The sequence below is a fragment of the Parambassis ranga genome, chromosome 7, assembly GCF_900634625.1.
Source record: "Parambassis ranga chromosome 7, fParRan2.1, whole genome shotgun sequence".
In the NCBI taxonomy this organism is placed as follows: Eukaryota; Metazoa; Chordata; class Actinopteri; family Ambassidae; genus Parambassis; species Parambassis ranga.
In genome coordinates, this window is record NC_041028.1 from 18447188 (window position 1) to 18471267 (window position 24080).

At 43.0% G+C, this 24080-nt stretch overlaps 5 protein-coding genes across 7 annotated transcripts in view; 2 read left to right on the top strand and 3 right to left on the bottom strand.

Annotated features, from left to right (window-relative positions):
- The first annotated feature begins 155 nt into the window (after positions 1-155).
- Positions 156-3138, top strand: haus7 (HAUS augmin-like complex, subunit 7). The gene is made up of 9 exons (XM_028410160.1): positions 156-236; positions 740-855; positions 943-1013; positions 1099-1160; positions 1240-1430; positions 1520-1631; positions 1730-1942; positions 2543-2654; positions 2747-3138. Exons 1-9 carry the CDS (start codon positions 180-182, stop codon positions 2806-2808), a joined length of 996 nt encoding a protein of 331 aa, XP_028265961.1. The 5' UTR covers positions 156-179; the 3' UTR covers positions 2809-3138.
- A 46-nt stretch (positions 3139-3184) lies between these two features.
- On the bottom strand, positions 3185-3956 carry mrpl49 (mitochondrial ribosomal protein L49). Its single transcript, XM_028410161.1, has one exon. The coding sequence runs from the start codon at positions 3931-3933 to the stop codon at positions 3400-3402; it is 534 nt and encodes a 177-aa protein (XP_028265962.1). The 5' UTR covers positions 3934-3956; the 3' UTR covers positions 3185-3399.
- Positions 3927-9983, top strand: LOC114438657 (ninjurin-1). Its single transcript, XM_028410162.1, has 5 exons — positions 3927-4649; positions 4840-4949; positions 8465-8690; positions 9322-9457; positions 9533-9983. Exons 2-5 carry the CDS (start codon positions 4884-4886, stop codon positions 9612-9614), a joined length of 510 nt encoding a protein of 169 aa, XP_028265963.1. The 5' UTR covers positions 3927-4649; positions 4840-4883; the 3' UTR covers positions 9615-9983.
- Positions 9932-13253, bottom strand: emd (emerin). Its single transcript, XM_028410163.1, has 7 exons — positions 13168-13253; positions 12791-12869; positions 12597-12689; positions 11545-11579; positions 11426-11451; positions 10985-11047; positions 9932-10902 (listed from the first exon to the last, which is right to left on the bottom strand). Exons 2-7 carry the CDS (start codon positions 12867-12869, stop codon positions 10719-10721), a joined length of 480 nt encoding a protein of 159 aa, XP_028265964.1. The 5' UTR covers positions 13168-13253; the 3' UTR covers positions 9932-10718.
- A 1860-nt stretch (positions 13254-15113) lies between these two features.
- flna (filamin A, alpha (actin binding protein 280)) overlaps positions 15114-24080 on the bottom strand; it is a 33989-nt gene continuing 25022 nt past the window's right edge. Inside the window, exons 27-49 of one of the 3 annotated variants that reach the window (XM_028410677.1) lie at positions 23879-24046; positions 23651-23774; positions 23102-23258; positions 22834-23023; positions 22068-22091; positions 21327-21574; positions 20849-20923; positions 20042-20141; positions 19818-19958; positions 19607-19735; positions 19336-19509; positions 19028-19189; positions 18732-18935; positions 18486-18638; positions 18282-18404; positions 17883-18149; positions 17671-17808; positions 17412-17527; positions 16520-16652; positions 16243-16419; positions 15951-16169; positions 15669-15866; positions 15114-15498 (exon numbers count right to left, since the gene is read on the bottom strand). In XM_028410677.1, the coding sequence (XP_028266478.1) occupies positions 15314-15498; positions 15669-15866; positions 15951-16169; positions 16243-16419; positions 16520-16652; positions 17412-17527; positions 17671-17808; positions 17883-18149; positions 18282-18404; positions 18486-18638; positions 18732-18935; positions 19028-19189; positions 19336-19509; positions 19607-19735; positions 19818-19958; positions 20042-20141; positions 20849-20923; positions 21327-21574; positions 22068-22091; positions 22834-23023; positions 23102-23258; positions 23651-23774; positions 23879-24046 (3605 nt within the window). In that variant the 3' untranslated portion in view covers positions 15114-15313. The remainder of the gene's footprint in view (positions 15499-15668; positions 15867-15950; positions 16170-16242; positions 16420-16519; positions 16653-17411; positions 17528-17670; positions 17809-17882; positions 18150-18281; positions 18405-18485; positions 18639-18731; positions 18936-19027; positions 19190-19335; positions 19510-19606; positions 19736-19817; positions 19959-20041; positions 20142-20848; positions 20924-21326; positions 21575-22067; positions 22092-22833; positions 23024-23101; positions 23259-23650; positions 23775-23878; positions 24047-24080) is intronic. The other 2 variants (XM_028410679.1, XM_028410680.1) reach the window with 2 other exon arrangements.

The window sequence follows — 24080 nt, forward strand, 5'->3', positions numbered from 1 at the left end:
TTTTATTCCACCAAATCTAAATCAAACAAATATTCCATTAATTTCAAACTTTATTTATAAAACATTGCATAGCGCTTTCATCAGAAATTGGATTGACCCTCAGAAGGTGGCGCTATGGGTCAATACACTATCCTGGATGCCAGAAGACGAAGAAGAAGAAGAAGAAGTTTGTTTGGAAAATGGCGGGCGCTTTGACAGAGAAGGAGCGTGTACATCATCTTTATACAACTTTGCAGGTAAAAAAAAAGGATGGACGTGGCAATAAGGTTAAAATCACATTTAACAGTGCGCGTTTTTAGGGGGTTGGTTTTAGTTAAGTTATATTTATTTGGTCTGTTAACTTGAAGTTAACATTTTCCATGTAAACTGACAACGTCAGCCCATTGTGATCCTTCAATGCTAACATTATTGCCTCGACAAACCAACGTTTATTTAATCAATGTTTAGGGTCATATCAATAGAGTTTATTCTAAAAAAGATGTCTAGATTTCCTAAAGGAATTGCTTGACGGACGGATAATTATGCCTAATTTTTCACACTTGCAATACAGTTACACTTAACCTGACGTAATTCAGACTACAAAAACAAAAGAAGTCAAAATGTTTTGTACGGAAGCTTCCGTATTTTTGCATGAATGTCTGACACATTATTTCTTTACTGTTAGAATGTATTTCTGATGCATTAAGCACAGTCTAAGATGGTTTCTAATTGAATACCTTGTCTCTGTGTTGTGTTTGAGCGGGTGTCCTGTCCCCTGGTGGAAGGTCTGTACCTGCAGGAGGCAGACAGCATGCTGCAGCTGCTCTGCACTCCTTCACAGCACCGCACAGATATACTGGCATGGATTTGCAGCAGGTACAATGAGCTAAACACACTGTCACCCCTCATATAACAAACACAGCTGCTGTATAGTCTAATCATATATTAACCGTCACTATACAGGATTAACCCAAACTTTGCCAACTCCAAGGCAATGTCAATGAGATCCAAAGACCCTGATGTTTTAACTAAAGGTAACTCTGTTCACAGTATGCATGCATTCATGTGTTGTGATAAAGTGCACATAAATGGATCATACTGTTTTGTGTTCTTGTACAGACATTGCTGCGCTGGGACAGGAGCTGATGCTGTGCAGAGCAGATGACCTGAACCTGATCAGGGTGAGAAGCTGCAGGATGTATCTGCTATATTTTACAATAGTCACCAGATATGTTGCTTATGCCTGTCTGATTTCATAAGGGTAATGCAAGTCTACAGCGGCAGCTTCAGTTCATAGAGCAGCTCTTACCTTTGGTACCAGGCTGCATAAAGACTTCTGGGCACAGAACTGATGGAGAAGTGCTGCAGAATGAGCTGTTTGCTGCTGAAAATCTGCCCCACCTCATGGCGATGCTTAACCCTACACTCGACCCCTGGCCTGCACACATTAAGTATGCACCGCATGCACCTCTCTGTAGCATGAAGTCAGTAAAATTGTTGCCTCTCTTCTCTCTCTGATTTGCTTTTCTGTGTCCCACAGGGCCTTGCATAAGGGCAACAAGTCGGCTTATAAGCCACAAAGAGAAGAGGCTGCTGATGTAGCTGCCCTTTTACAGGCGACTCAGTCAGAACTAGAGCAGCTACAGTCAAAGGTATGGTATGGCTGCAGTAGTACAGAGCATTCTAAAACATTTCGATTGTATAAACATGATAGACCTAGCTGGTCATGATTTCTCCCCTCTGATCTTAGTGCGAATTCCTGAATAATGAGTCTTCAAGTGCCACCATCTTTTCACCCAGCGCACTTCGTGTAGTGGCATGTGACCTTCAGCAGCTGATGTCTACCTTCAGTCATGTTTATGAGACAGATTTGAGAGCGTACTGCAGCAGAGACGCCCCCAGCTTCAGTGCAGATGCTGACGTCTTCCAGAGAGTACACAAGCTGCTGCTGGCATGCAACACGGTACCTGCTAATAAGCTGTTGAAGTGACATCTGTGATGTTTATGAAGATGCGATAAGACTGTTGCATGTGAGACTTGTCGGCTCAAGAAACCTGAATAATGTGTTCATAAGCTTTACCCTAGACACAGTGTCTCCTAGGGATTGGACAATGTAATTACACACATTTCTTTGTTTAAATTAAACCTGAAAGTGTGTGTTCTGCTAAAATGACTTCTACAAGAGCATAATACAAAAAGATTACACAGTGGTGTAAAGTTTGTAAAAGGCTGGACTACAAATGATGCAATACAGCAGCACTGTGTTCTATGGGAGAGTAAATCCCTTTGGTATTAACTTACACATATAAAATAACACTTGCCAACACTAAACAATTTAGTATACTTGTATGTAGCACCTACGCCGTTAAGAGCATTCATATGTGCTAGGTGATGTTAGCCCCAAGGGTTGGTTTACTGCTGCTTGACACTTGAAAGTGTAAGATCATGTTTTACCATTCAGGGCATCCCAAAAGAGTCTACAGGGAGTTAGGCCCATGTCCGCCTCACACTCCTCCTCAAGCTGCACCTGTACAAGAACTCACACTGACATTCTTTTCTTCAGGAGCTGGAAATGCTGAAGGAAGTATCAGAAGCTTCTGCATCTGTGAGCGAAGACGTAAAGCAGCTACAGACACAACCCCGCTATTGGAGCAAAGGAGAGAAGCGCACGTTACGTAAGTTGATGTCATCTTCAAAACCACACCACAGCATAAGGCATGGTGTGTTTTGTTTAATATTTCCTGTTTTTTTTTTTTCTTGGTCACAGCGGATAAATTAGAAGAACTTACGAGGCGAATTGAAGACTTGCTCTCACAGCGTTCTTCCTGATGAAGTCTTGTGTGTTCACTGAGGCATCTGCCACAGAGCTTCAAGCTGCCTCTTTTCTCTGACCACTGAAAACTCAGCTATCATTGCTCTGATATCCTAGCAGAGCTATGAATGTCTTTCTGTGACGGAATCATACACAACAGTTTAATAGATATAACTGAGGTTATAGGTTTCTGTTATAACTGACATAATACTGGCAACAGAATATTAAGAACAAAGTTGCTTCCATTGTATAGTCAGAATGTGTTACCATACCAGGTGTCATTCCTTGCAGTCATTCTAAATGTTGATTGTATTTCTTAATAAAGGTAAATGTGTGTAACTTAAAAATGAGACGTGTCAGCACTGGTAGAAAAACACACAGCAGGCAGTGGGCTGTGCTTTTATGTTTAATGATAAGTTGGAAAGATATAACTATGTACACAGCCGATGGTCACAGTACGCTTCTGCCAAGAAGAGTTTATCAAAGTGTTCATACTGTCCAGCATCAGGGGTGAAGTGGGATTTGCAGTTCTGTAGAACGATTAACGCTGTTGACAGTCCGTCCTAGCTCCTGGAGCCGCTGTCCTGGATGCTCCATCATCACCTCCATCAGAAGCCTTTACTGCACAGCCAGTCCTTCAGCTCCTTATCAAAGTGACCTTTGACCTTAAGGGTCATGGTGACCTCGTTGACTTGAGTGGGTAGCTCTTGTCCGGTCACTTCCTTCAGGTACTCCCTCACGTCCTTCTCCAGAGCCCATATGTCACCTTCCACTTTCCGTATCAGTGTTAGCTTTCGGTTTCCGTGGGTCAGGTCGGTGTAAACCGGGACGTTGTGCATACGGGAGCGGCGAATCATGTACGGTAGAGGTGGCGGTGAATCTGCCGGAGGGATCCAGCCAGACGGGGTGACACCGGCATGTTTAGGCGGAGATGGGATCCTCGATGGTGGGATGAGCCGTTCTACGAATACGTATTCCTCCGTGGACTCTAAAATCGATTTGTTTTCTTCTGGAGGAGCATTACTGACAGACCTGAGGCCGGCGGCACCGACAGGAGGTCCAGGTATCCTGGTGTTCAGGCTGAAAACTCCTCGCAGCGCCCTGCAGAGCACGGCAGACTGAAGGGTGAAGCACGCCGCCATGATGTGTAGTGGGGTAAAGAAAGCCCGACCCGGAAGTGACAAAGTACTTCCGGTAGCACCAGGCATTTCCGGTGATTTTTATTATTATTACAGATAATAAATATATATATATTATCTGTCTGTCGAGTGGTGCGAAGGCCCATTGTAATTGCTGTGTTTATATTTATATTTATTCTTACATTTATTATTATTAATATTATAACGATCATAATACAGCCCACAGAATATAAAATGGTGACATGAATATAAATGGAAAATAAAAAATAGAAAATATACAACATACATTGTATAAGTTTAATAACACTAACCAAGCTACCATGTGCAAAATTTGTTACACCTCCCATCAGTCCTCACACATATGAAGAGTTGAGTACATTATTATTTTTGATTTACTTTATTATTATTGTTGTTATTGTGGCAAATTTGTGGAGAAGGAGCAGGAGAGTGTAAGCTTTAATCCATTAGAGAAATTAAAAGAAAACACGATACACTGCTGAAAAAACACAGACCCCTATTAATAGTCATTATTTAACTCATATCTCGGCTTCCTCTCTAATGATTAGACCTAAACGTCACACAGCCTCGCGATGAAACTATAGTGAATAATCCTGTTTGTGTTAGCGATCTGGCAACTTATATGAAAAATTACGGAGCAAAGGCTTTATTTAATAGAGGGACTACAAGAAGCTGTGAACAGGAGAAACCTGCGAAAAACGGTAAAGTTGGAGAAAAGATAAGAAGATAAGATAAGATAAAACTTTATTAATCCCGAAGGAAATTCTTGTGCCAGAGGTATCAAGTTACATTAAATGACAGAGGCAGGAGTCTCTGACGTCCTTGTCACAGGAAAAGCTGTCAAACCTGTTGGTCTTGTCTACACCCACAACTTTCTCTTTGGCATTGTAGCAGTGAGACGTCCTGCAGCAGCTTTCTGAGAGAGGTCCCAGAGAATGGAGGACAGACCGGACAGACGAAACGGAGAGGCCGTGGCGCTGAATACACTGGAAGACGTGGAGGTAAGCGGTCATCGATGACTTACAGGTGCCGTTATTTTATATTGGCATTAAATATTAGATTTTAGTGTATTTTACTAGATGACAGCGGATGAATACTAAAAAACTGATGTTCAGTGTTCAGCAGAGGATTCAAAACAACATTTATTCACGTTTAAAACGGAAAAATGACGTAATAGAGCAGACTCCAATAGACACCATCTTTCACGGTGTGCAACCAAAGAGCACTTGATTCACTTTTAACATCATCATCTTAACTTTATTATACCTCATATAACTACATGAAAACAAATACACCCTTAAGATTACATATTAACTGTTGAGGTAACAAATACAACCATGAGTCAATATATATCCTGTGCTGTGCTGTGAGAGTATTGTACTTCTGCTGTGGGCTGTGTTGTGCTTCTCTGTTTTTTATTAACTTAATTCTTATTATTAACGATAATTATCGTTTAAGGAAAAATGCCACTGCCTCGTCCACACCAGTGGTTTAAGTCTTGAGGTGATGGCCTGTGTTTATGCTTCTTCCTGCAGTCCTGTAAATAAGTGCAAATATGACTGGTTGCCATGGTAGCCAAAAATGAAAAGCTATTTATGGAGACGGGAGAGGAAGTTTAATATATATATACATATATATATATATATATATATGGGTGCTCTACAGCAATGGGTCCCAGAGAGAATGTGTTTTTGTTTTATTTGAATAATTGTACAGTCAACATCGTACAGACATGTGTGACCCCTCACATTCAACATGTCAGCTCTGAGTAAGCTGTGCGTATTGATGAATGAAAGCTCTGTGCCTCAGAGACTGTTGCACCCAGGTGTGACGTCTCATTCACCTAAAGTGCTAAAGGCTTGGACACAGAAAGCCAATCCAGCTGGAGTGGGATTGACTCCGGATAGGTTATTGGTTCTTATGCTTCATTATTATCCATTGTTTCCTTTATAGAAACATCTGCATGTCACACACTTGTGTCTACATCCATAAAGAAGAAAGCAGCAGTGAAATGAGAAAGTTTATATTTGATGTTGTTTATTTTCAATTCTATTATTTTTTTTTTTTAACTTTTTTTTTGCCTGACCTCCGAGCAAACACTTTAGGCGACAGTGGCAAAGAAAGACACCCTTTTATCACGGGCTTCTTGCAGCTCCTTTGGTGACTGCTGCATCTTTTTTCAGGGTAATTCTGGGCGCTGCCACACCAGAGCAGTTTGCCTCACCTCGGGTCGATGCAGATCGTCAGACTTGCAGCCTCCTGGCCGCGTCCTCTGACAGCCAGAGAGGACGGAAATGACTCTCCTATGTCTCAATGGAGACAGAAGAGAGTGTCTCCAATGAGAAGCAGGAGACTTCCTGTGTCCCCAATGAGACACAGAGCCTGCTGACACAGAGGTGCCTTTCCGGGCCGTTGGGCTCGTTTTGGCTGCTTATGGCTGGGGTATGACGATCAAAACCTGCCTTTTACTCTGCTACTGCAGTCTTTCAGTGAGCACGTATACATCACAGCACATCACAACAAGCAGAACAGTAGAGAAAAGGTTATGAATCTATAATGAAGTGAATCTGGTCAGAATGAAGTCACAGTTGGTATCCATCACTATCATGTCTGAGTCCTGCAGCTAACAATCTAAAACAAATGAACCACAGAGCCCATATTGCTGAGAGTCACCCTCCAAACCATGATGTGAACCCAACACTGAATTCTGTCATTGTCATACTAGCAAAGAGCCCAGTCCACAGCCGGACAGAAGACAATTATCGTCAATTCATTTGGTCTGCACACGCCTAATGCTAACTAATGGAGCTAACTAATGTGAATTTAAACTGAATTTAGGCCCTTTAGCCGACGGCCCGAGCTAGCACAGAGCCAGTCCGCCAACATGAAACGGGGCGGCGTACAGAACTAACCCTGTTTTTGCGATGCGATTTCTGCAGGATGGACCAGAGCTTTTGAAGGAGCTACTGACTTTTGAGGCCTTCTGGCTGCACCTGCCTTAGGTCGTCCCAAGTTTACAGGGGGATCTTACCCATCGTTGGTTAACAGTCTGCCATGCTCGACCCTTTGTGAAGCCCAATTAAACAAGTTTTAGCGGGTTAGATGAGGACAGACTCTGATGTGACCTGATGCAGAATTCATACTGAAGGGACTGCCTCACTCAGTGTTAAGTGAATGTGAGGCTGTTGTGGTCTGGATTGTGGTGTCCTAGGTGTGATTGTTGCATCTGACCTCTGTGCCTCTGTCTTTGTGTCTCCTCTCCAGTTTTCAGCTCTCCCAGCTTTGCCTGAAATGAAAAGCAGAAGAAACAATAAGTTTGGAATCCATTAGTGAATCTTAGCCTCACTCAACCAACCACATCTGCATCATTAATAATATCAGAGGATGTTGATCTGGTTGGAAGATTATGCTGATATTATTTAACAGAACTTCGTCTACAAACCAGTCAGCTTGGTGATATACTGTGTATCAACATTTTTTAGTCAGAAACAGATAATATATGTATATGTATATGAGTATAATATCTGAAATATCACATTGCACATCTAAAATCATTATTTTGCAGCAGCTTGAAAACTGCACACAGACAGTAGAAACTACAAAAGCAGCTCATGTACAAAGGTAACACATGAAGAAGAGCTGAGTGTTTTTACATCTGCTCATCACAGCAACACACTGACATGTCAGAGTCACACTGTAACTACACAGTGAGACTCATGATCCTCAAAGTAAAGTATAGCGAAGTAAATGTCCTCACAAACATCAAGTTTTACAGCTGAAGTGCTCTTACCTCTCTGAAGGCTGCAGCTGGAGCTTCGGACTCACTGCAGCTCTATGTGTCTGTGACACACTCACAGGAGGAGAGTCACAATAGAACACCAACATTCTAATTCTGCTGCTGTTATTGTTACACATTCACAAATCAATATTATCTAAGAACTGATCAATATTCAGCCCTGGGCCTGTTTAAATGTGTAGCAGTGGCTTTAATGAACCAAACATTTCACTGATGTGATACAAACACTTGAAACGTGACACAAAACTCTTAGAAAGCCACACACACACACACAAAATATCCACTCGCTTCAGGTTTTCAGTGAAGTAATTTGATACTTTAAAGGAGAAATAACCAACTTAACATGAGGAATGAGGCCCGTGTCTTTATTACAGCAACAGTTGTTTGAATTATTTAAGGTCAGTTGTCAGCTGCCTCCCTCCACACATACAGAGACTGAAATGTTTGTAGAGGTGGAGAAAAGGTGCAGCAGATTGTTTTTGTTACCTTACTCTCCAGTGAGTCATTGCCTGTCGCTCTGCTGCTGTGCCACTCTGCCACTCCCATCTCAAATGAAACACACACCTCTTTTCACCCTTGGCAACATGTACAGAGGGAGGTCAGGCCTGTGAAAGAGGAAAAAAGAATGATGCTGCCTCATAGGATTGTGTCATGTGGTCATCCTTTAAGTAACTTTGTCCGACTTTCTTCAGACCTTACCTCTCCTCTCTCCCCTCTCAGGCCCCTGATGGAAAAGTGTATCGTGCCATCAACATGAACCACTATGCCACTAAGAAGAGTGCAGCTCAGAGCATGCTGGACGTCGCCTTGCTGATGGCCAACTCGTCCCAGCTGAAGACGGTCCTGTATGTTGGGCCTCAGTACCGCTTCTACATCCCTCTCATTGTCCTGCTGTCCCTGTCCATCACACTACAGGTCATAGTGGGGCTGCTGCTCGTCTTCATAGGCAAGTCACTAAGGCTCTTACATCCACACTGTTATCATTCCTTCTCTACCTTCCACTCTGGCGCTTAGTCCATTAATTCTTTGTAAAAGCTGCCATCTTGGATCTCCAGAATGTGTCCAGAATGACCATGGTAATGTTGTCAAGCTGTGCTAGGACCTGCGTTTATATACCAGATAGCTAGTCATGTTTAAAATGAATACTTAATGTTTCTTTGACATAATACAAAATGATCTCATCATCATATCACCTCATATAACTTTTTTACTGTTTATTTAGCAAATATGAAACCAAAAACCAAAAAAAACATATGACCATTACTAAGTACCCCTCACTGCTTCTGTAGGATTTAAGATGGTGAGCTGCAGCAGGTGCTGCTGATCATCAGGCAAGTCCCCCATACCTTTATTTTATCAAATAACTTAAACCATGTCAAAGATGGGAGCTGTACTGCAACAAGCCAGCAGAGGGCGAGAGAGGCGTTTTGCCATCAGAGCAGAGATTTTTATACACAGTCCATAACACAAAAGGGTATTTAACTGTCCTTATTGTGCTGGGGGATGTCATGTATCCTCAGCCCTGTGACACCTGCTTGTGGACATTTGTCTCATGCTGTGTGATTGTGCGCCAGCAGTGAAGTACGATCTGAATGATGTAAGGAAACATGCCAAGCTGAGCCGGATGAACAACGTGGCCACAGTCTTTGTGTTCTTCACAGTCCTCATCAACATCTTCATCACAGCACTGGGGTTTGAGGGGAATACTGTCAGGTAGGCCGCTGCAAAACACACACACAGTGTACACACACTATGCACTCTCCCATAAACTCTTGTTTTCCTTCACAGGACATCGCCACCTGTGATGTCAATACCAGAGCCTCAGTTGTCTCCTCTGCCCAACGATGTCAACACAACTGGTGGGTTATAGACCAAATCTGAAGTGCTGAGAAGCCTGATCCCTAAGTAAAATTTCATCTTCACCAACTATGGACTGCAACCTTAACCTTAACCTTACCAGGGTTGTAGCTCCACCCAAGACGGACAACAACAAACCTTTTTTGCATACATCACCACTACAGCGCACCTGACCACTCACTGTTACACGGTTGTTACCAAATGCACAGACTTTGCACAATTTATCTTCTATTTTTAATACAACCTGCTCTACATTGTTTTATTAGAGTGGCAGACTTTTATTTTTGTTACTACAATGTTAGATCCTGAAAAAAGGTCTCATCTCCAGGGTCATGTTTTGTACAAACTTTATTGTATTCTTCTGATTTGATATATAAAAATGTTTTGAACAAACAGTCAATTCTTTAGTGTTCTGGCAGCTCAGATGAATATCTCACATATTAAAACAAATCAAATCTGTTAGAGCAAGAAGATAAATGTTAAAGGAAATGGCCAGCATCATCCATGACCACTAATCCTGTGCTTTAATGTTCTTACTGTGCTCACTGCTTCCAACCGATGATAGAAATATTGGGAACCACTTAGTGATTACCTCTTTCAGATCGAATAGATCGGTGTCAGTAGATCGTCAGTTAAGTGACATTTACTTTTACTTAACTAAACACTAGCCAATACATGGCTGCATATTTTCCCTTTATTATAGCTGCTTTCTCCCATTATAAACCACTAGACTGTTTCTCCTTGTTTTAGTGTAACTGAATGAAAGGTGGGTCGCACCGGCTCGTCACATTGAAACCACTGACTGATAATCTTGCTACAATGGTACCTGACAGTGAGTGGGATTTAATCATACTGTCAGTCCTTTAACTTCGAAACAAGAGACAGGAGACAAACACTAAGATCTGATCAGATTGAGTAAATAATGAGTGTACTGTATGTCTTTAAGTTGGTGGATACATCTGAGTAATGTGTCTTATTTTGGTCACATAGATACAACGCTGGCCTTTAAGAGTTTAAGTTTAGATTAAGTTGTTGACTGTGATGTGTAAAAAAAAAGTAAAAAATGTTTTAATTTCACTTGAATTCATGAAAACAGCTCCCAGACAAACAAATCAGGTCACAGAACCCCAAAAAGTTTCCCTCCATCGCTGGTGACATGGCTGTAGGCGTAGTAGAGGACGGCTGCTAACACAGCTAACAGCAGCAGCGCCAGAACCACCTTCCATCTGCGGTGTCCAGACCGCGCATTGTCCCTGAATCGCACCGCCCTGTGATTGGTTGTTCTGGAGGTATACTGGAGACTGAAGCACAGGACACGGGTTTAGACCAGGTGCTGAACAGAGTGGCTAAAAAACACAACACAGTTCACAGTGGAAGACTCACTCTGTGTCAAGGTCCCATTCGCCATCTTTATCCAGCTCAAAGTCTCGGACTCTTTGTTTCACTCTGGGAAAAGAAACATTCATGCAGTGAAAGGCTTTTATTCTAACTAACACTGCAGTCAGGTATATTATGAGACCATGTGAGTTTAACTTTCAAATTGCACCACAAGGGGTAACAATGGAAAAACAATTGAAAAAAAAAAAAATCAGTGACCCTTTGCTTTCTTTGTGGAAGTCAGCGTGACCCTTCCAAGTAATTTCCCAGCCCTGACTTCTTAGATATGTTTCTAATGAAACATCTTTCACATTGCCCCCCCCACACACCTGAAAAACTGGATCAGTGCTGCCTCTTAGGAATGATATAATTCTGCTAAAGCAATCTTCCTTGTAATTCTTCACACACCTCTATAAAGATGTGTGTGTGTGTGTAAAGCACACTCACGTGCTGGCAGAGCCTTGATGTTTAGCCTGTTGAAATGAAAGCGGGAGTGATTAGCACGTTATTCATGACTTCCACAGAAAAGGATTTTGGCACAAACACATCAGACAATCAGGACTCACCGCTGTGTGGTATGTGACATAAGTAACTTCCTCCTCTGTACACAAGAGAAAATAAAGACAACATCAGCACATCTTGAATATAATAAATGAATGGAGTAGCTTCAACAGGGAACCCTGTGGTTAACATCTGCATGCAGAGTGGTGGATAACTGCTCTGATTTACAGTATGAATATAGTGTTGTGCAAATTCTATTGTTGACTGAAGCATTCGATATGGAATAAGGAAGACAAAGAGGCCTGCACCATCCCAGGCATCAAGTCGTACTGACAGCGTCTTCTTTTTCAGTAACCACCTCCACTATCTTCATCTTCTTTGATGTGTGTGTATGTATATTTTCTTCTTCTTTTGTTGCTGCCATGTGCGTGTATGTGTATATAAGAGTTTTTTTGTTTTTTTTTTCGTTTTTTGATATGCTGCTGCTACAACTTAATTTCCCCACGGGGATTAATAAAGTAACTATCTATCTATCTATCTATCTATCTATCTATCTATCTATCTATCTATCTATCTATCTATCTATCACGATGCCACTGATTGTAGCCCCACATCAAGCTGGCTCTACTACTACTACTACAAGCTGTGAAGAAGGATGCTGTAACACAGACTTAGAAAGTACACTGTGCTGAAATTCAGATCTCCCATTTTAACGGAACAACTTCACTGACATGTACACATAAACGGAGCTGGAGGTCAGGGGGTGCTTCCTTTAAAGGACACTTTCGTAGACTGATGATGTCTCACCTAGAAGGCTCTTTCAATGCAACGGTCAATTGCCACAATCACTGGAGCGTAAAGTCTCTGTATGTTTAACCATAGGTAGCCATAAATCAGATTCACAATCCAGACTCTCCTGGGCACATTTTAGCCTGTAGCCTATTCTGCAACACCTCATCAGACACACATCTAGAACCCTCGGTTTCACACAGCAGTGATAAGGGCAACTTTTTGATTGTTGCTCTAGTGAAGCATTGACAGTGTGTGATGCCACATTCAGACACACAAGAGACAATCTGAGGCCCACCAATGACACACTGCAGCATGGAGCACCTACCTTCCTCTCGGTAGTAGGTCTTATCAGAGGACGCCTTCAGCGGAGACTTCATGGCCTTTTCAAGCTTCTTCTCATACAGGTTTCGAGTGGAATCTGTGTTCACACATTAAAAGTTCATCATCACATGAAATGTTAAAATATATACTTCTATTTGTTCATGTTAAGATGAGTGCAGAAAGAGTGTGTTTTTATACCGACTATGGGTCCATGCTTGATGTTGTGCTGAGTGAGCAGGCTGCTGAGCTCCTCGTTACTTTTCTCCTTCAGAGACATCTGCAGACACACGGACAGAGGACATAGAACAAGAAAATGGAGTCAAAGAGTCAAAGTAAATAAAGGAGAACGAGCTGCCCGCCGACCAGGAGAAGTAAACAATAGTTACCCGTAGAGGCGAAAATGATTTTTTAATGTTCTACAACTGTTAATGCTACATATTGAGCGCTCCCCGTTAAAATGTCCGCCACATTAAAAACATTACCTCACGCGGACAATAATCATACGCAGTTATGGAAGAAAGGTCCACTGAGTTAACGTAAACGTAAAGTAGAGTCATAACAAATCTTTCACCCACCTTTGAAGGATACAAGAGCTGCGGCTGAAGCTGGAGGAGTTGACCCGGGCTGATAGCGGCGCAGTGGGCGGCAACTTCACGTGACGTCCGCCCGACGTACGTAGGCGCGCCTTCAGACCAGTTAGCTTAGCCTAGCATTGTGTTGTTGTAACAAGCGGAGGGTGCTAAAGGGTTAAATATTCGTGCTATCTGCGCTCACTTCTTAGCACGATATAACTAGAAAATACTTTACGTACAATACATGTATGTGTAAAATGAAAATATAAGTTGATTGTTCACACACATCTCTAAAAGACTGTGTGTTATCAGAGTCAAGGATTCTTTATTTATCCCCAGGGGTAAGTGTGTGCAATGCCATGTACCTTACCTGAAAGAAATATATCTTAAAAGACATGACACATTTTGTACTTAAAGCCCTCTATAGGAACACAGAATGCCTATTCAGACTTTAAGATAAGATAAAACTTCATTAATCCCGAAGAAAATTCTTTTGCCAGATAAAGGAAATTACATTTGTAAAAAAAATTGTATGTAGAAAACCTGTTCCAAGTTTTCCTATTTTGTATGCATTTGTACCAAGTAAACAGATGTGTCTGTATTAAATGCAGGATCATGTTTGTGTGACTTTCCATGAGATTTTCTTCACTGCAGCGACCTCTAGAGGTGAAAAAGGAATCAGACCTAATAAGGTATTGAGTTGTCCAGGAAGGGCGTTGGCCACAGACTTTACCAACATACACATTTTCCTCTCTTTGGCCACTTGTGTGGATACACAGCAATATTTTACTGCCACATTTGAAAAAATGTGGATGACAAAAAAAAACAGAAGCTACTGCCACTTTAAAGCTCAGACTACATTAGAATATTTGAATAGAGCAGACACAAATCACACACAGCCATCAACACTGACAGAAAAATACTTAGACAACTTTATTGTGTATCAAAATACTGTCTTACAATCATTTAAAGCCTTTTAAGGACAAGATTTGTTTTTTTGTTCTGAATTACAAATTAGGCACAGAGCAAGATGGAGGGAGAGAGGGGGGAGGCGGGAGTGAAAGGAAAGGGGGTGAGATAAAAACACTGAGCAGAAAACAAAGCAACAAAGTTCTCTTTTGTTTTTGGTCATTGTGTTTTCAGAATGTGATGAACCACAACAACATCACCATCTTCAGCCCATCTGTCCAGCCCAACTTTTAGAAACTTCCCTTTTAAACCTTTTAATTTATTAGAAAAAGTTCCACACTCAAGACGAGGAGCCACAACAAACACCACACGTCTATCACATCGATCTGAATCAGAGCCATTCTGTTTCTGAGGGGGTTTTATGACCTAATGCACATGAGGAGCACATGGTGGTGTCACACAGGAAAAAACAAGTAAAAAACACACACACACACAAAGAAAGCGACGTTTCCCAGCAGCAGTGTCAAGAGAGAACACGTGCGAGACAAAAAAAAAAGCTACTGTGACATGTGTCTTCCACCTCTCTGTCCACATATGTCGCCCTATCATTTCTTTACTACTAACAGCAGTGCCTAAAACTGGATCACACTAGCAGCAGGTAAAACTGGGTTAGTTAAAGAGCATCATGCTGGAGAGCCAGTGCTGAGCATTTACACTACAAAATCTACCTCGGCATAAGTAAAAGACGAGCAGAACATTAGAGGGCTTTCATCAGTTTGTATTAAACCCAAACCTCTGACACAAGTCCTGTCAATGTTCATATAGAAGCTCATATTAAGCTGAATCCATGATTTACTGTGTGTATGTAAGAGTAGCTCCTCCAGTGTAAACAGTAACTTTCCATCCAAAACAGGGGGCCAAAATCTACTGCTGCTACACTAAGCTATGATGTCATTCTGCACTAAATCCACTTATGGCTGCACACATACAAAGGCACAACTGACTTTTAGCTTACAGTAATAAAAAGGTGCATCTTTCTCCTCCTGAAGTTTATTGAATTATGTGATTAACTGAAGAATGAAATAAGTGGAGCAATTGACTTTTAAACATATCTGTTGTGGCTGATCATTTTCTACCTGTAAACAATGATTAGTTAGATTGATGATAGAATTTCAAATATTCTGTCGTTTTAACAGTGGTATTCGTTTCTGTTTGCAGAGTTGTGTGTGTGTGTTTTTTTTTAGACAGTGATGTGGTAGGGGCTGCCGGGGATGTGTTCATCTCCCCACTTGACCACTAGGATGTACTCTCCCTTCTCTTTGAGCTGGTAGCTGACATTATACAGGCGGTTGCCCAAATGTTTCACTAGGATCTCTTCGCAAGGGACTTTGGGACCATCCACGCCAACCAGGAGCATGTTACGACCTGAGGAATCAAACACATGCATGAGGATCTGCATCTATAGCATTAATGCCATTGCTTTAAGACAAATGCAGGCTGCATGGCTTGGTGGTTAAAAAGTCTTATATCTACCATGACCTGAATGACTGAGAATCATCACATAATACACTCGTAGATATATCAATAATACACACCTGCTTTGCTGCAGTCAACGGTGAAGCTGTTCTTCTGCCCGATGAAACCCTTGTTCAGGCCCAGACCCTTTGCTACCACTTTGCTGGCATCTGATGAGAGGGGAGCACCCTGCTGGGAACAGCTGATGGCACGGGTGACAGGATCAACCATGACAGAAGAGGTTTCGTGCAAACTGTGGCTGGACACGAGCTTGGAACCTGTACGACAGAGGACACAGTGTGATTAAGTGTCACAGGCATTTCCCTTTGGTTTTTAAAGTCAAATATATGATTCTTCCTCACCAGTGATCTTGGCCTTGAAGGGGCTTCCGACGATGTGGTAAGGACCACCATATTTGATGGAGATGAGATAGTTGCCAGGGGCCATTGGGGTGTATGTGACCCTGTATCCCTCAGGGCATTCCACGCAGTCCATCTTCACCTTGGAGGGCCCGTCGATGGTTACTGCTAAAGCTCCAGGGCCTGCATTGCTTGTGTTCACCACAAATTCACAAGCAGTTCCTGAAGGCAAAAACTTGTGAGTCTGAGCTGATGGTCAGGTAAAGAGACTTTCTTCCAGTTCTGTGTGTGTTACCTGTGGTGCCTCCCTCCAGTCCTGGTCCATAGGCAGACACCATCCCTGGGTCTCCGGCCTGACCAGTCTCTCCAACTCGGATCTTAAACGGACTGCCAGGGATGTGACTTCCATTGAACTTCACATCAATAAGGTAGAGACCGTTCTCTCTGGGGATGAAGCGGACTGCATACTTATCTGACAAACAAGAAGGAGGGAGAAAGTTTAGGCAAACCCCCAAGCATCGTTAGGCTCAGTGTGAACAGGCTGAAGGTGGACGACTTTGTGCTTTATTTACCTTGGTCAATCTCAGTGACGCAGCACTCCTCCAGTGCTCCAGATGGGCTGTGCACCTTAGCGTCAATCACACCCTTGGCCCCGTTCAGGCTGACGGCAAATGATGCCGGCTGGTTCACCTTCAAACCTGACTCCTGCTCGACAACACACACTCATACACTCAAAAAACTGCATCGACTACAACAGTCAGCTCATGTCACAGTCAGACAACTGCTTTAACTTTATCTAGCTTACCTGGAGGTCGCTAACAGGGCTAAAGAGGAGGGCTGTATATTGAGAAGGGAGCAGGTATGTGTTTGTGAAAGAGGTGGAGAAGGAAAAAGTCACATGGATTTGTTTGAGCCAGTGTGCCACTTAATTTCTGCATGCAGGAGAAGTTGAACAAAATCTGACTTTGTATCAGATTTGGTTTCATTTGACACTGAATTAAATGCTGTATGTGCTTGTGTGAGAACAGAAACAGAGGGAAAAACAGCCCATGCCAGACCTCTTTAACCCTTTAGCGCCCCTTAACACTTTCAGAGGAGGGAGGCTGTTGGGAGCCTTTAGAATGAGGCACGAGAAACACACACAGTCCTCTAGTATCCCAGAAGCCCTTGCACTTCCCATCAATACAGCAGCAGCTGCAGATCCTATGCCTGTACTAATTATCCAATGTATTTACCAGCTATAATTAGCTGATTGCTGCAAAAGCAATCACACTTTAGATATTCTCTGTCTGCTTTACTACACATTCTCATAATGTGTAATAATTGTCTCATTCACTGCAAGAGACACCTGGTCTTCTTCACTAGAGCACAAACAGTTAAACTACAAGCTGCTGCTGTATTGCGGGCATGGTACTGTGGCCTGGAGTGTGCGCACACGGATGTGTGTGTGTCTCAGAGCCTCACCTGAAGACTGGCAACAGTGAGGCGTCGGGCGTCATCCGAAGGCGAAGCCACAGGGACGATGAAGGGGCTGTCAGGGATATGCTCATCGTTGAAACGGATCGACACCTCGTAGTCTCCTACAAAGTAATGGTTTACAAGTGAGAGAGCATCACACAGATACAAATTGCATTTTGTACTCCGTGGGACAGATCAATCAAAACGACATTAAAGATCAGGACTGCGTAAAGGTATAATCTGCAGCACATCTCTCTCTTCTCACCAGGCTCCTGCACAATGTAGGACACTCCACTAGAGCCATCCTTGCGGTCCTCGAAGGCAATTTCAGCCTTGCTTGGCCCCTCAACAGCAATGCTGAGTCCTCCAGCTCCAGCTTCCCTTGTCCAGATGCTGAACTCAGCTACAAACAGGACGAACAGTCATCTACACTGCATCAACAAAACACATTAAGTAGATGCACTTAACCACACCAACCTGGCACTCCAGCCTCTGCCCTCTCCAGGCCTGGCCCTCCAGCACGGACCTTGTGCGCCCCACCCTCTCCCAGGGGGCCAACAGTAAACTGGAATGGGCTGCCTGGCACGTGCATGCCATTGTATTTCACACACACGGTGTGCACACCCGTCTCGGTGGGGACGAAGCGGATGCAGTAGGTGTTGTTCTCTCCCTCCATGATGTCGGCCTTGTGAACCTGGCCGGATGGGCTGGTCACCTGAGCCGTCATGTCCGCTATACTGATCTCTAAAGAGACACAAAGGGTACATACTTAAGTACATACATACAAAATGTATTGTTTCATATTAAAATTACTAGTTGCAGTTGCTCAGTGTGAAAGAATTGACAGATTTGCAAACATTTTTATTGTGACCTCACCTGGGATCTTGAGGCTGAGGTCACACTGGCTGCCGACGTTGGCGACTGATGCTGCTCTCTTCTTCCTGGTGATGCTCTCCTTCATCCTGCCCTCGCCTGTTACTTTCACTGTGAATGCACTCCCTAAACACACCATGATTGATTTAGTTTTGCAGTTAAAATAAAAAAACCCTCCTACTTTGTAATATACTCTATGGAAAATACCTGGAACATGTTGGTCAGCAAATTTGATGTTGATGATGTAATTTCCTGGTTCTGTGGGGCAGTAGGTTACTTTGCAGGTTCCATCCTCCTGGTCCTCAGTGTTGATGTCTACTTTACTGGGTCCTTCAATGGACAGGCTCAGGCCGCCATAACCTGTATGCAACAAACATGATGGTGGTTATAAATATTAAATATGAACACTTAAAAACCTTTGAAGCAGTATATGCACTTTCACGAAGCTTGTACCTGCTTCACGGGTGTCAATGATAAACTCAGCAGGCTCAAAGGTTTTGGCCTCACTCAGGCCCTGCCCACTCACACGCACGCGGCTAGCATCCCCAATCTCTGATTGGTTGATCATAACAGCAATGGGGCTGCTGGGAATATGACGACCATTCTTCTTGATGTTGACAAGGTGCTCGCCAATCTCCTTAGGAACAAATGAGATGCCTGTGACAGACAGAGGAGCAGATGTTATTGCAAGATTCATCTGTTATTTCCAATTCCTGGGCTTCAACCTGCATCAGACACACACTACTCACCAACATGTCCATTACGTAACATCTTCAGCAGGCAGGGCTCCTCACGTCCTGAGGGAGTGGTGAGGGAGGCAGTCAGCTGGCTAAGGTCCAGCTCACCGATGTCCAGTGGAATGTCTGCAGCTGAGCCCACCTTCAGATGGGACATCCTCATGGAGTCATCACCTGGGCACACAGCAAAAAACAGGCCAGTTAGAGCGGATTATCTTTGAAGGATGTTACCACATGATGTGTACTATGGTGATGTGAAAATTTTGGCAGAGAGATGACCCTCAACAGTTCATAGTTTATGTTAAAGATTTGAAAATCACCAGTAATCCTTGCAGAGTAGGGGCTGCCTGGGATGTGCTTGTCATTGTATTTAACGAGGATGCTGTAGTCTCCAGGCAGGACTGGCAGGTAGGACACAGTGCAGGTCCCGTCCTGGTTGTCCACACAGCTGATGTCTGCTTTGGAAGGACCCTCGATGGCCAGAGATAGACCACCTATAAAAATGAACAAAGTTAGTCCTTTATTTCTAATTTCATCCACATTAAAGTTTACTAGTTATATCCCAATATAGTACATCATATGGCCACATACCCTCTCCAGCATCTTTGGTGTCCACAGTGAAGACAGCAGGCTTGTTGACAGTGCCATGGATGAGGCCAGGGCCATAGGCACTGACGTTACCACTGTTCATGTAGTCCACATAGAACTGCAAAGGACTTCCTGTAAATGCAGAGAAAAGTAAAGAATGAGATGATGAAAGAAGAAAGACTTGAGGCCCCTCCCACTCAGTGCTAAACTGTACCAGGAATGTGGATGCCATCGTATTTGATATCCATCTCATGTAGTCCAGCTTCCGTGGGAGCATATTTGACAGTAACAGTGCCGTCCTTGTTGTCGGTGATGTCGGGCTTGGCTACCTTGCCTGATGGCATTCGGACCTCACCTTAAAGATGGGAGAAAATCATATACAGTATATAGATCATACAAACTCTCATTAAAGACTGGTGTTCATAGAGTCTGTGTTACCTGTGATCTCTCCCTTCTGGATGGTGAATGGGATGACCAGATCAAATGGTCTCAGACCTGCTACATCCAGACCATTCATTCCCATTGGGCGGTCTGTTGCCTGGAAGATACAGGGAAGGATGACAAGATGATGAGACTGAAGAGGTTATGGTGATGATTTTGATTACGGATGTGACCAAGGGTGCAGGACAGAAGGGTAAGAAGTTCCCAATACACCAACACAAAACACACAGTGGAACAATAATGGAATGAAATGGAGAACAATGGTAATCATGGTCACGATGATGGCACCGACACACACTATGAGAGAGAATGAGATGAAGACAAAAACACTGGTATGTTAAAGGAGGATGAAAAGCACTGCAAGGCCATTTTTGAAAAATGTGGAACACCTGGCAATGGCTCACATTGGTGATAATCAAAATGGCTGCTTTTAAGCAGGTTTGACATGGAGCACTGAACAGAGGGCAGCACAATGATCTACAGTCACATGTATGTCACTGACATACAGAAAGAAAAATAATCAACTGTTGCTGACTAAAAACTGTGTGAGCCTTTTTCATATTGTGCAGCCCTGTAGTGCTGTCCATGTGTTTAAGGGATCCAGTTTTGGACACGGTACAAGTGAAATAAGATAAAAAGCCCCAACAAAAATGAAAACACCTGCGATGAGACAACACACTGAAGCAGACTGATGATGAAAACCCACATGTGATGAGGTAAATGAAGAGAAAGGAGGAGGATGGGGATGAAGAGGGGAACATAAACTGAGCTAAGAAGGATGTTAAAGGCTGGAGGTTTAGGTACCCAGGGCTGTTGTGTGTAGTACTGGGGCATTTGGCTCTGCTGCATTAGCTGGTCTGATGGAGCTCCTTCCAGTGCCTGAGAGGGGGTAGGGTATTGAGAGGGTAAAACAGACAATAAGGGATTGGAGAGGAATAAAACTGATGTCAGAGTAATTTCGGAAAATGTATCTGAAAGGCATCAGGACCCGAACAAGAAACCTCTGTAGGGAAAAACAGCATTAAAGATCTCTGGTTCATGTCTGTCAAAAATACTGGAATTGCTGGTCAATACCCATTCATTGCTAACCTCAACATAAATGGTCAATTACGAATGACTTTATTATTACATTAGCTAGGCCATAAAATAATATTCAATCACCCCAGAATCTAAACCTTCAAGACCATTCTCAATAACTGTTTTAATCCATTTTCCTGTCAGCAGTGTATCAGTTCTGATGCTCTGGCTTGCATAAGTAGAGGTAAGAATACACATGACTCACCGTGACTTGGAATGGACTGTTAGGGATGTGCTCCCCTCCAAACCGCACGCAGATCACATACTCGCCCGGCTGCGGCGCTGTGTAGAAGATGTCAAATGTGCCGTCCTCGTTCTCGACAACGTCCACATCGAGCTCTGCCCCCTCAGGCGTGCACACGCTGCATGTCACCTTGCCTTTGCCAGCAGCCTTTGCGTCCACTGTGATGACTGTCTGTTCGCCAATCTGGATGGTTGGTCCAACACCAGCACCTTAACAGAATGAGTGATGAGAGGGGATTTGTCATAATCGTCTAATCTTACAGAGACAAATAAGCACACACAACATTCAGCATGCACATTCCACAACCATGAGACCAGGTTAAAGATGGATGGAGATCTAGTCATGTTATTTCCATCTACTGTATGCCGTTACTAATAAGTCATACATTATCCTCATACAGTTTCCATGTATAACTGAAAGCTAGATTAGCCAAAGTGCCATTCCACCATGCCATCCTACCTACAAGTACTCCGTTAGTCAATTAGTCTGTCCAATAAAAATGGGGGTGGAAAAGGGAGACGCACTTATAAGAGAGGAAATACAAGATGAGATGGGAGGAGGAGGAGTATGGGACAAAGAATACAGAAGATGAGACAGAATGGGATGTCCAGTTGAAAAGCAGGTGCCACTATCCTCCATGCTGACAGAACAGAAAGAAGAAAAGTAGAGCATTTCCTCTAAAGAGTCGTTCAATAGGCTTACCTAAACCGTGACCGCCGATTGAGACTGATAATAGGAACGGTGAGAAGCAGAGGGAGCAAGAAAAAAAAAGTGACAAATAAAAGACAGTCAGGTGGGGGTGGGGGTGGAGGGTGGCAATAACTGTGCTCCAAACACCTGGATGAAAACAACAGTGATGGTGGAGTGTAAAGCAAGGGGGGAGGGTGTGTGTCTGTGTGTGTCTGTGTGTGTGTGTGTGTGTGTGTGTGGTTGTGTACAGCAGGGGCTTTAGTGAGGGGGAGTGTACTGAGGAGCACAGCGTGAGAAACACAACACAATGCATGGAAAAATAATGAGATCTAAGCCAAAAGTATAATATATTTCTCCATTTATCCATCTGTATTCATTTTAAAAGAAATTATTAAATTTTAAGCTAAGGCTTTTTAGCTTGATTATTTATTATTATTATTTGGGACTATACACCAAATGTATCCGAGTTTGTTTAAATGAACACTGCATTTTCTGGGACTTTGAGAATAGTCACCAGCTCAAATATTTATCATTACAAGTAGAAGCTATAAGCACTCGCTTATTTACAGGAAGCATTTTTAAATGTGGAGAGACAAAAAACTCTGGTTTAAAATCAAATTGGAATTATCAGTTAAATTCATCATCATAATTAACCATTTCTCCTCCATTATACAGACAGAACAAAAAGTGACTAAAATAGATTTGGGAACTTTTTAGTCTGAAAACTGCTACTAGTAAAGTGTGTGTGTTCATTTGTAAATATAATAAACAGTCCTACCTGTGACAGTGCACTTGCTGGCATCTCCAGTGGGCAGAGCCCTGATACGGTAAGGTGAATAAGGGATCTCATCCCCTCCATACTTTATGAGGATGGTGTATCTGCCCGTCATGTCAGGCACATATGATACCAGGTAGGTGCCGTCATGGTTGTCACGGATGTTGGCCTTTTTAGGCTTGCCCTCTGGGTCCTGTAGAAAAAGAGGGAAAGTGTTGCTAAAGTTCAAAATGAAAACAAATGTTAGTATTTTTATTATTTAAGCACTTACTGTGATCTGCACTGCCAGCAGCCCCTCGCCTGCATCCTTAGCATCAATGGTGAACTCGACGGGCAGAGAGGCAGGCACCCCAGTTGTGTTGAGGCCAGGTCCACTTGCGCGCACTTTGCTGGCATCGTGTGTGGGGAGCACCTTAACCTTGTAGGGGCTGAAAGAAGAACAGGGGAGTGAATAATTGAACATAGACAGGAAAACTACAGTGTAACACTGGCCCCTGAAGGCACAGAACTGGAAAGGACAATGATTTTCCTGCAGCACACCAGGTTATCTGTCATGGCACACTAGCTAGAAACACTAGCTAGATGATAAAGAGTAATACAATCTTAAAAAAAATCATTACCAAAATGTTCTTGTGTCAGCAGGCCTACACAAAAAGAGCTTGGCTCGATTTTTAAGTTTTGGCTATATTACATTTAAAAAGCTGGTTTCTCAAAAATTCTTCTTTTTTAGAGGTTAATACTCTGTTTTGACCAGTTGTTTACTTCCTGTTTTTGCCTTTAAAATAAACTTTGCAGAATTGAACTATTCTTTTGTGTTTACCTGCGTGGGATCTCCTCATCATTGTACAATACATTGATGGAATAGGGCCCCTCTCTGGTGGGAACATAGTTGACTGTGTGAGTCTGGTCGCCATTATCCACCACTTCCACAGGCTCCACCACGCCTACCAAAACAAAAGAACGTCAATTTTAAAACTCATTAAAACTATTCCTGAGGACTGGTTAATGAAACATTAATTATGAGTAGATATTACAATAGAAGCATCACCTTTGGGCCCCTGTACGCGGACCTGCAGTGGGGCAACTCCAGCTTTGGAGGCATCCACTGTGAATGCCTGAGGAATGTTGGCTCTGACGTTGTTGCTCAGACCTGGACCCTGGCACTTTACTTTGGTACTATCCACTGTGTCACTGACTGGCACAGAGAATGGACTACCTGCTCAGACAAAGCATAAAAAAGTTGGAGAAAT

Excerpts from the sequence above, each read along its gene's own strand:
- haus7 (XM_028410160.1), top strand. The coding sequence starts at position 180 with ATGGCGGGCGCTTTGACAGAGAAGGAGCGTGTACATCATCTTTATACA. Across the intron at positions 237-739 it reads ATCTTTATACAACTTTGCAG|CGGGTGTCCTGTCCCCTGGT; the intron begins GTAAAAAAAAAG and ends GTTGTGTTTGAG. Across the intron at positions 856-942 it reads CTGGCATGGATTTGCAGCAG|GATTAACCCAAACTTTGCCA; the intron begins GTACAATGAGCT and ends GTCACTATACAG.
- mrpl49 (XM_028410161.1), bottom strand. The coding sequence starts at position 3,933 with ATGGCGGCGTGCTTCACCCTTCAGTCTGCCGTGCTCTGCAGGGCGCTG.
- LOC114438657 (XM_028410162.1), top strand. The coding sequence starts at position 4,884 with ATGGAGGACAGACCGGACAGACGAAACGGAGAGGCCGTGGCGCTGAAT. Across the intron at positions 8,691-9,321 it reads GCTGCTGCTCGTCTTCATAG|TGAAGTACGATCTGAATGAT; the intron begins GCAAGTCACTAA and ends GTGCGCCAGCAG. Across the intron at positions 9,458-9,532 it reads TTTGAGGGGAATACTGTCAG|GACATCGCCACCTGTGATGT; the intron begins GTAGGCCGCTGC and ends TTTCCTTCACAG.
- emd (XM_028410163.1), bottom strand. The coding sequence starts at position 12,869 with ATGTCTCTGAAGGAGAAAAGTAACGAGGAGCTCAGCAGCCTGCTCACT. Across the intron at positions 12,690-12,790 it reads CAAGCATGGACCCATAGTCG|ATTCCACTCGAAACCTGTAT; the intron begins GTATAAAAACAC and ends GTGTGAACACAG. Across the intron at positions 11,452-11,544 it reads ATGTCACATACCACACAGCG|GCTAAACATCAAGGCTCTGC; the intron begins GTGAGTCCTGAT and ends TCATTTCAACAG.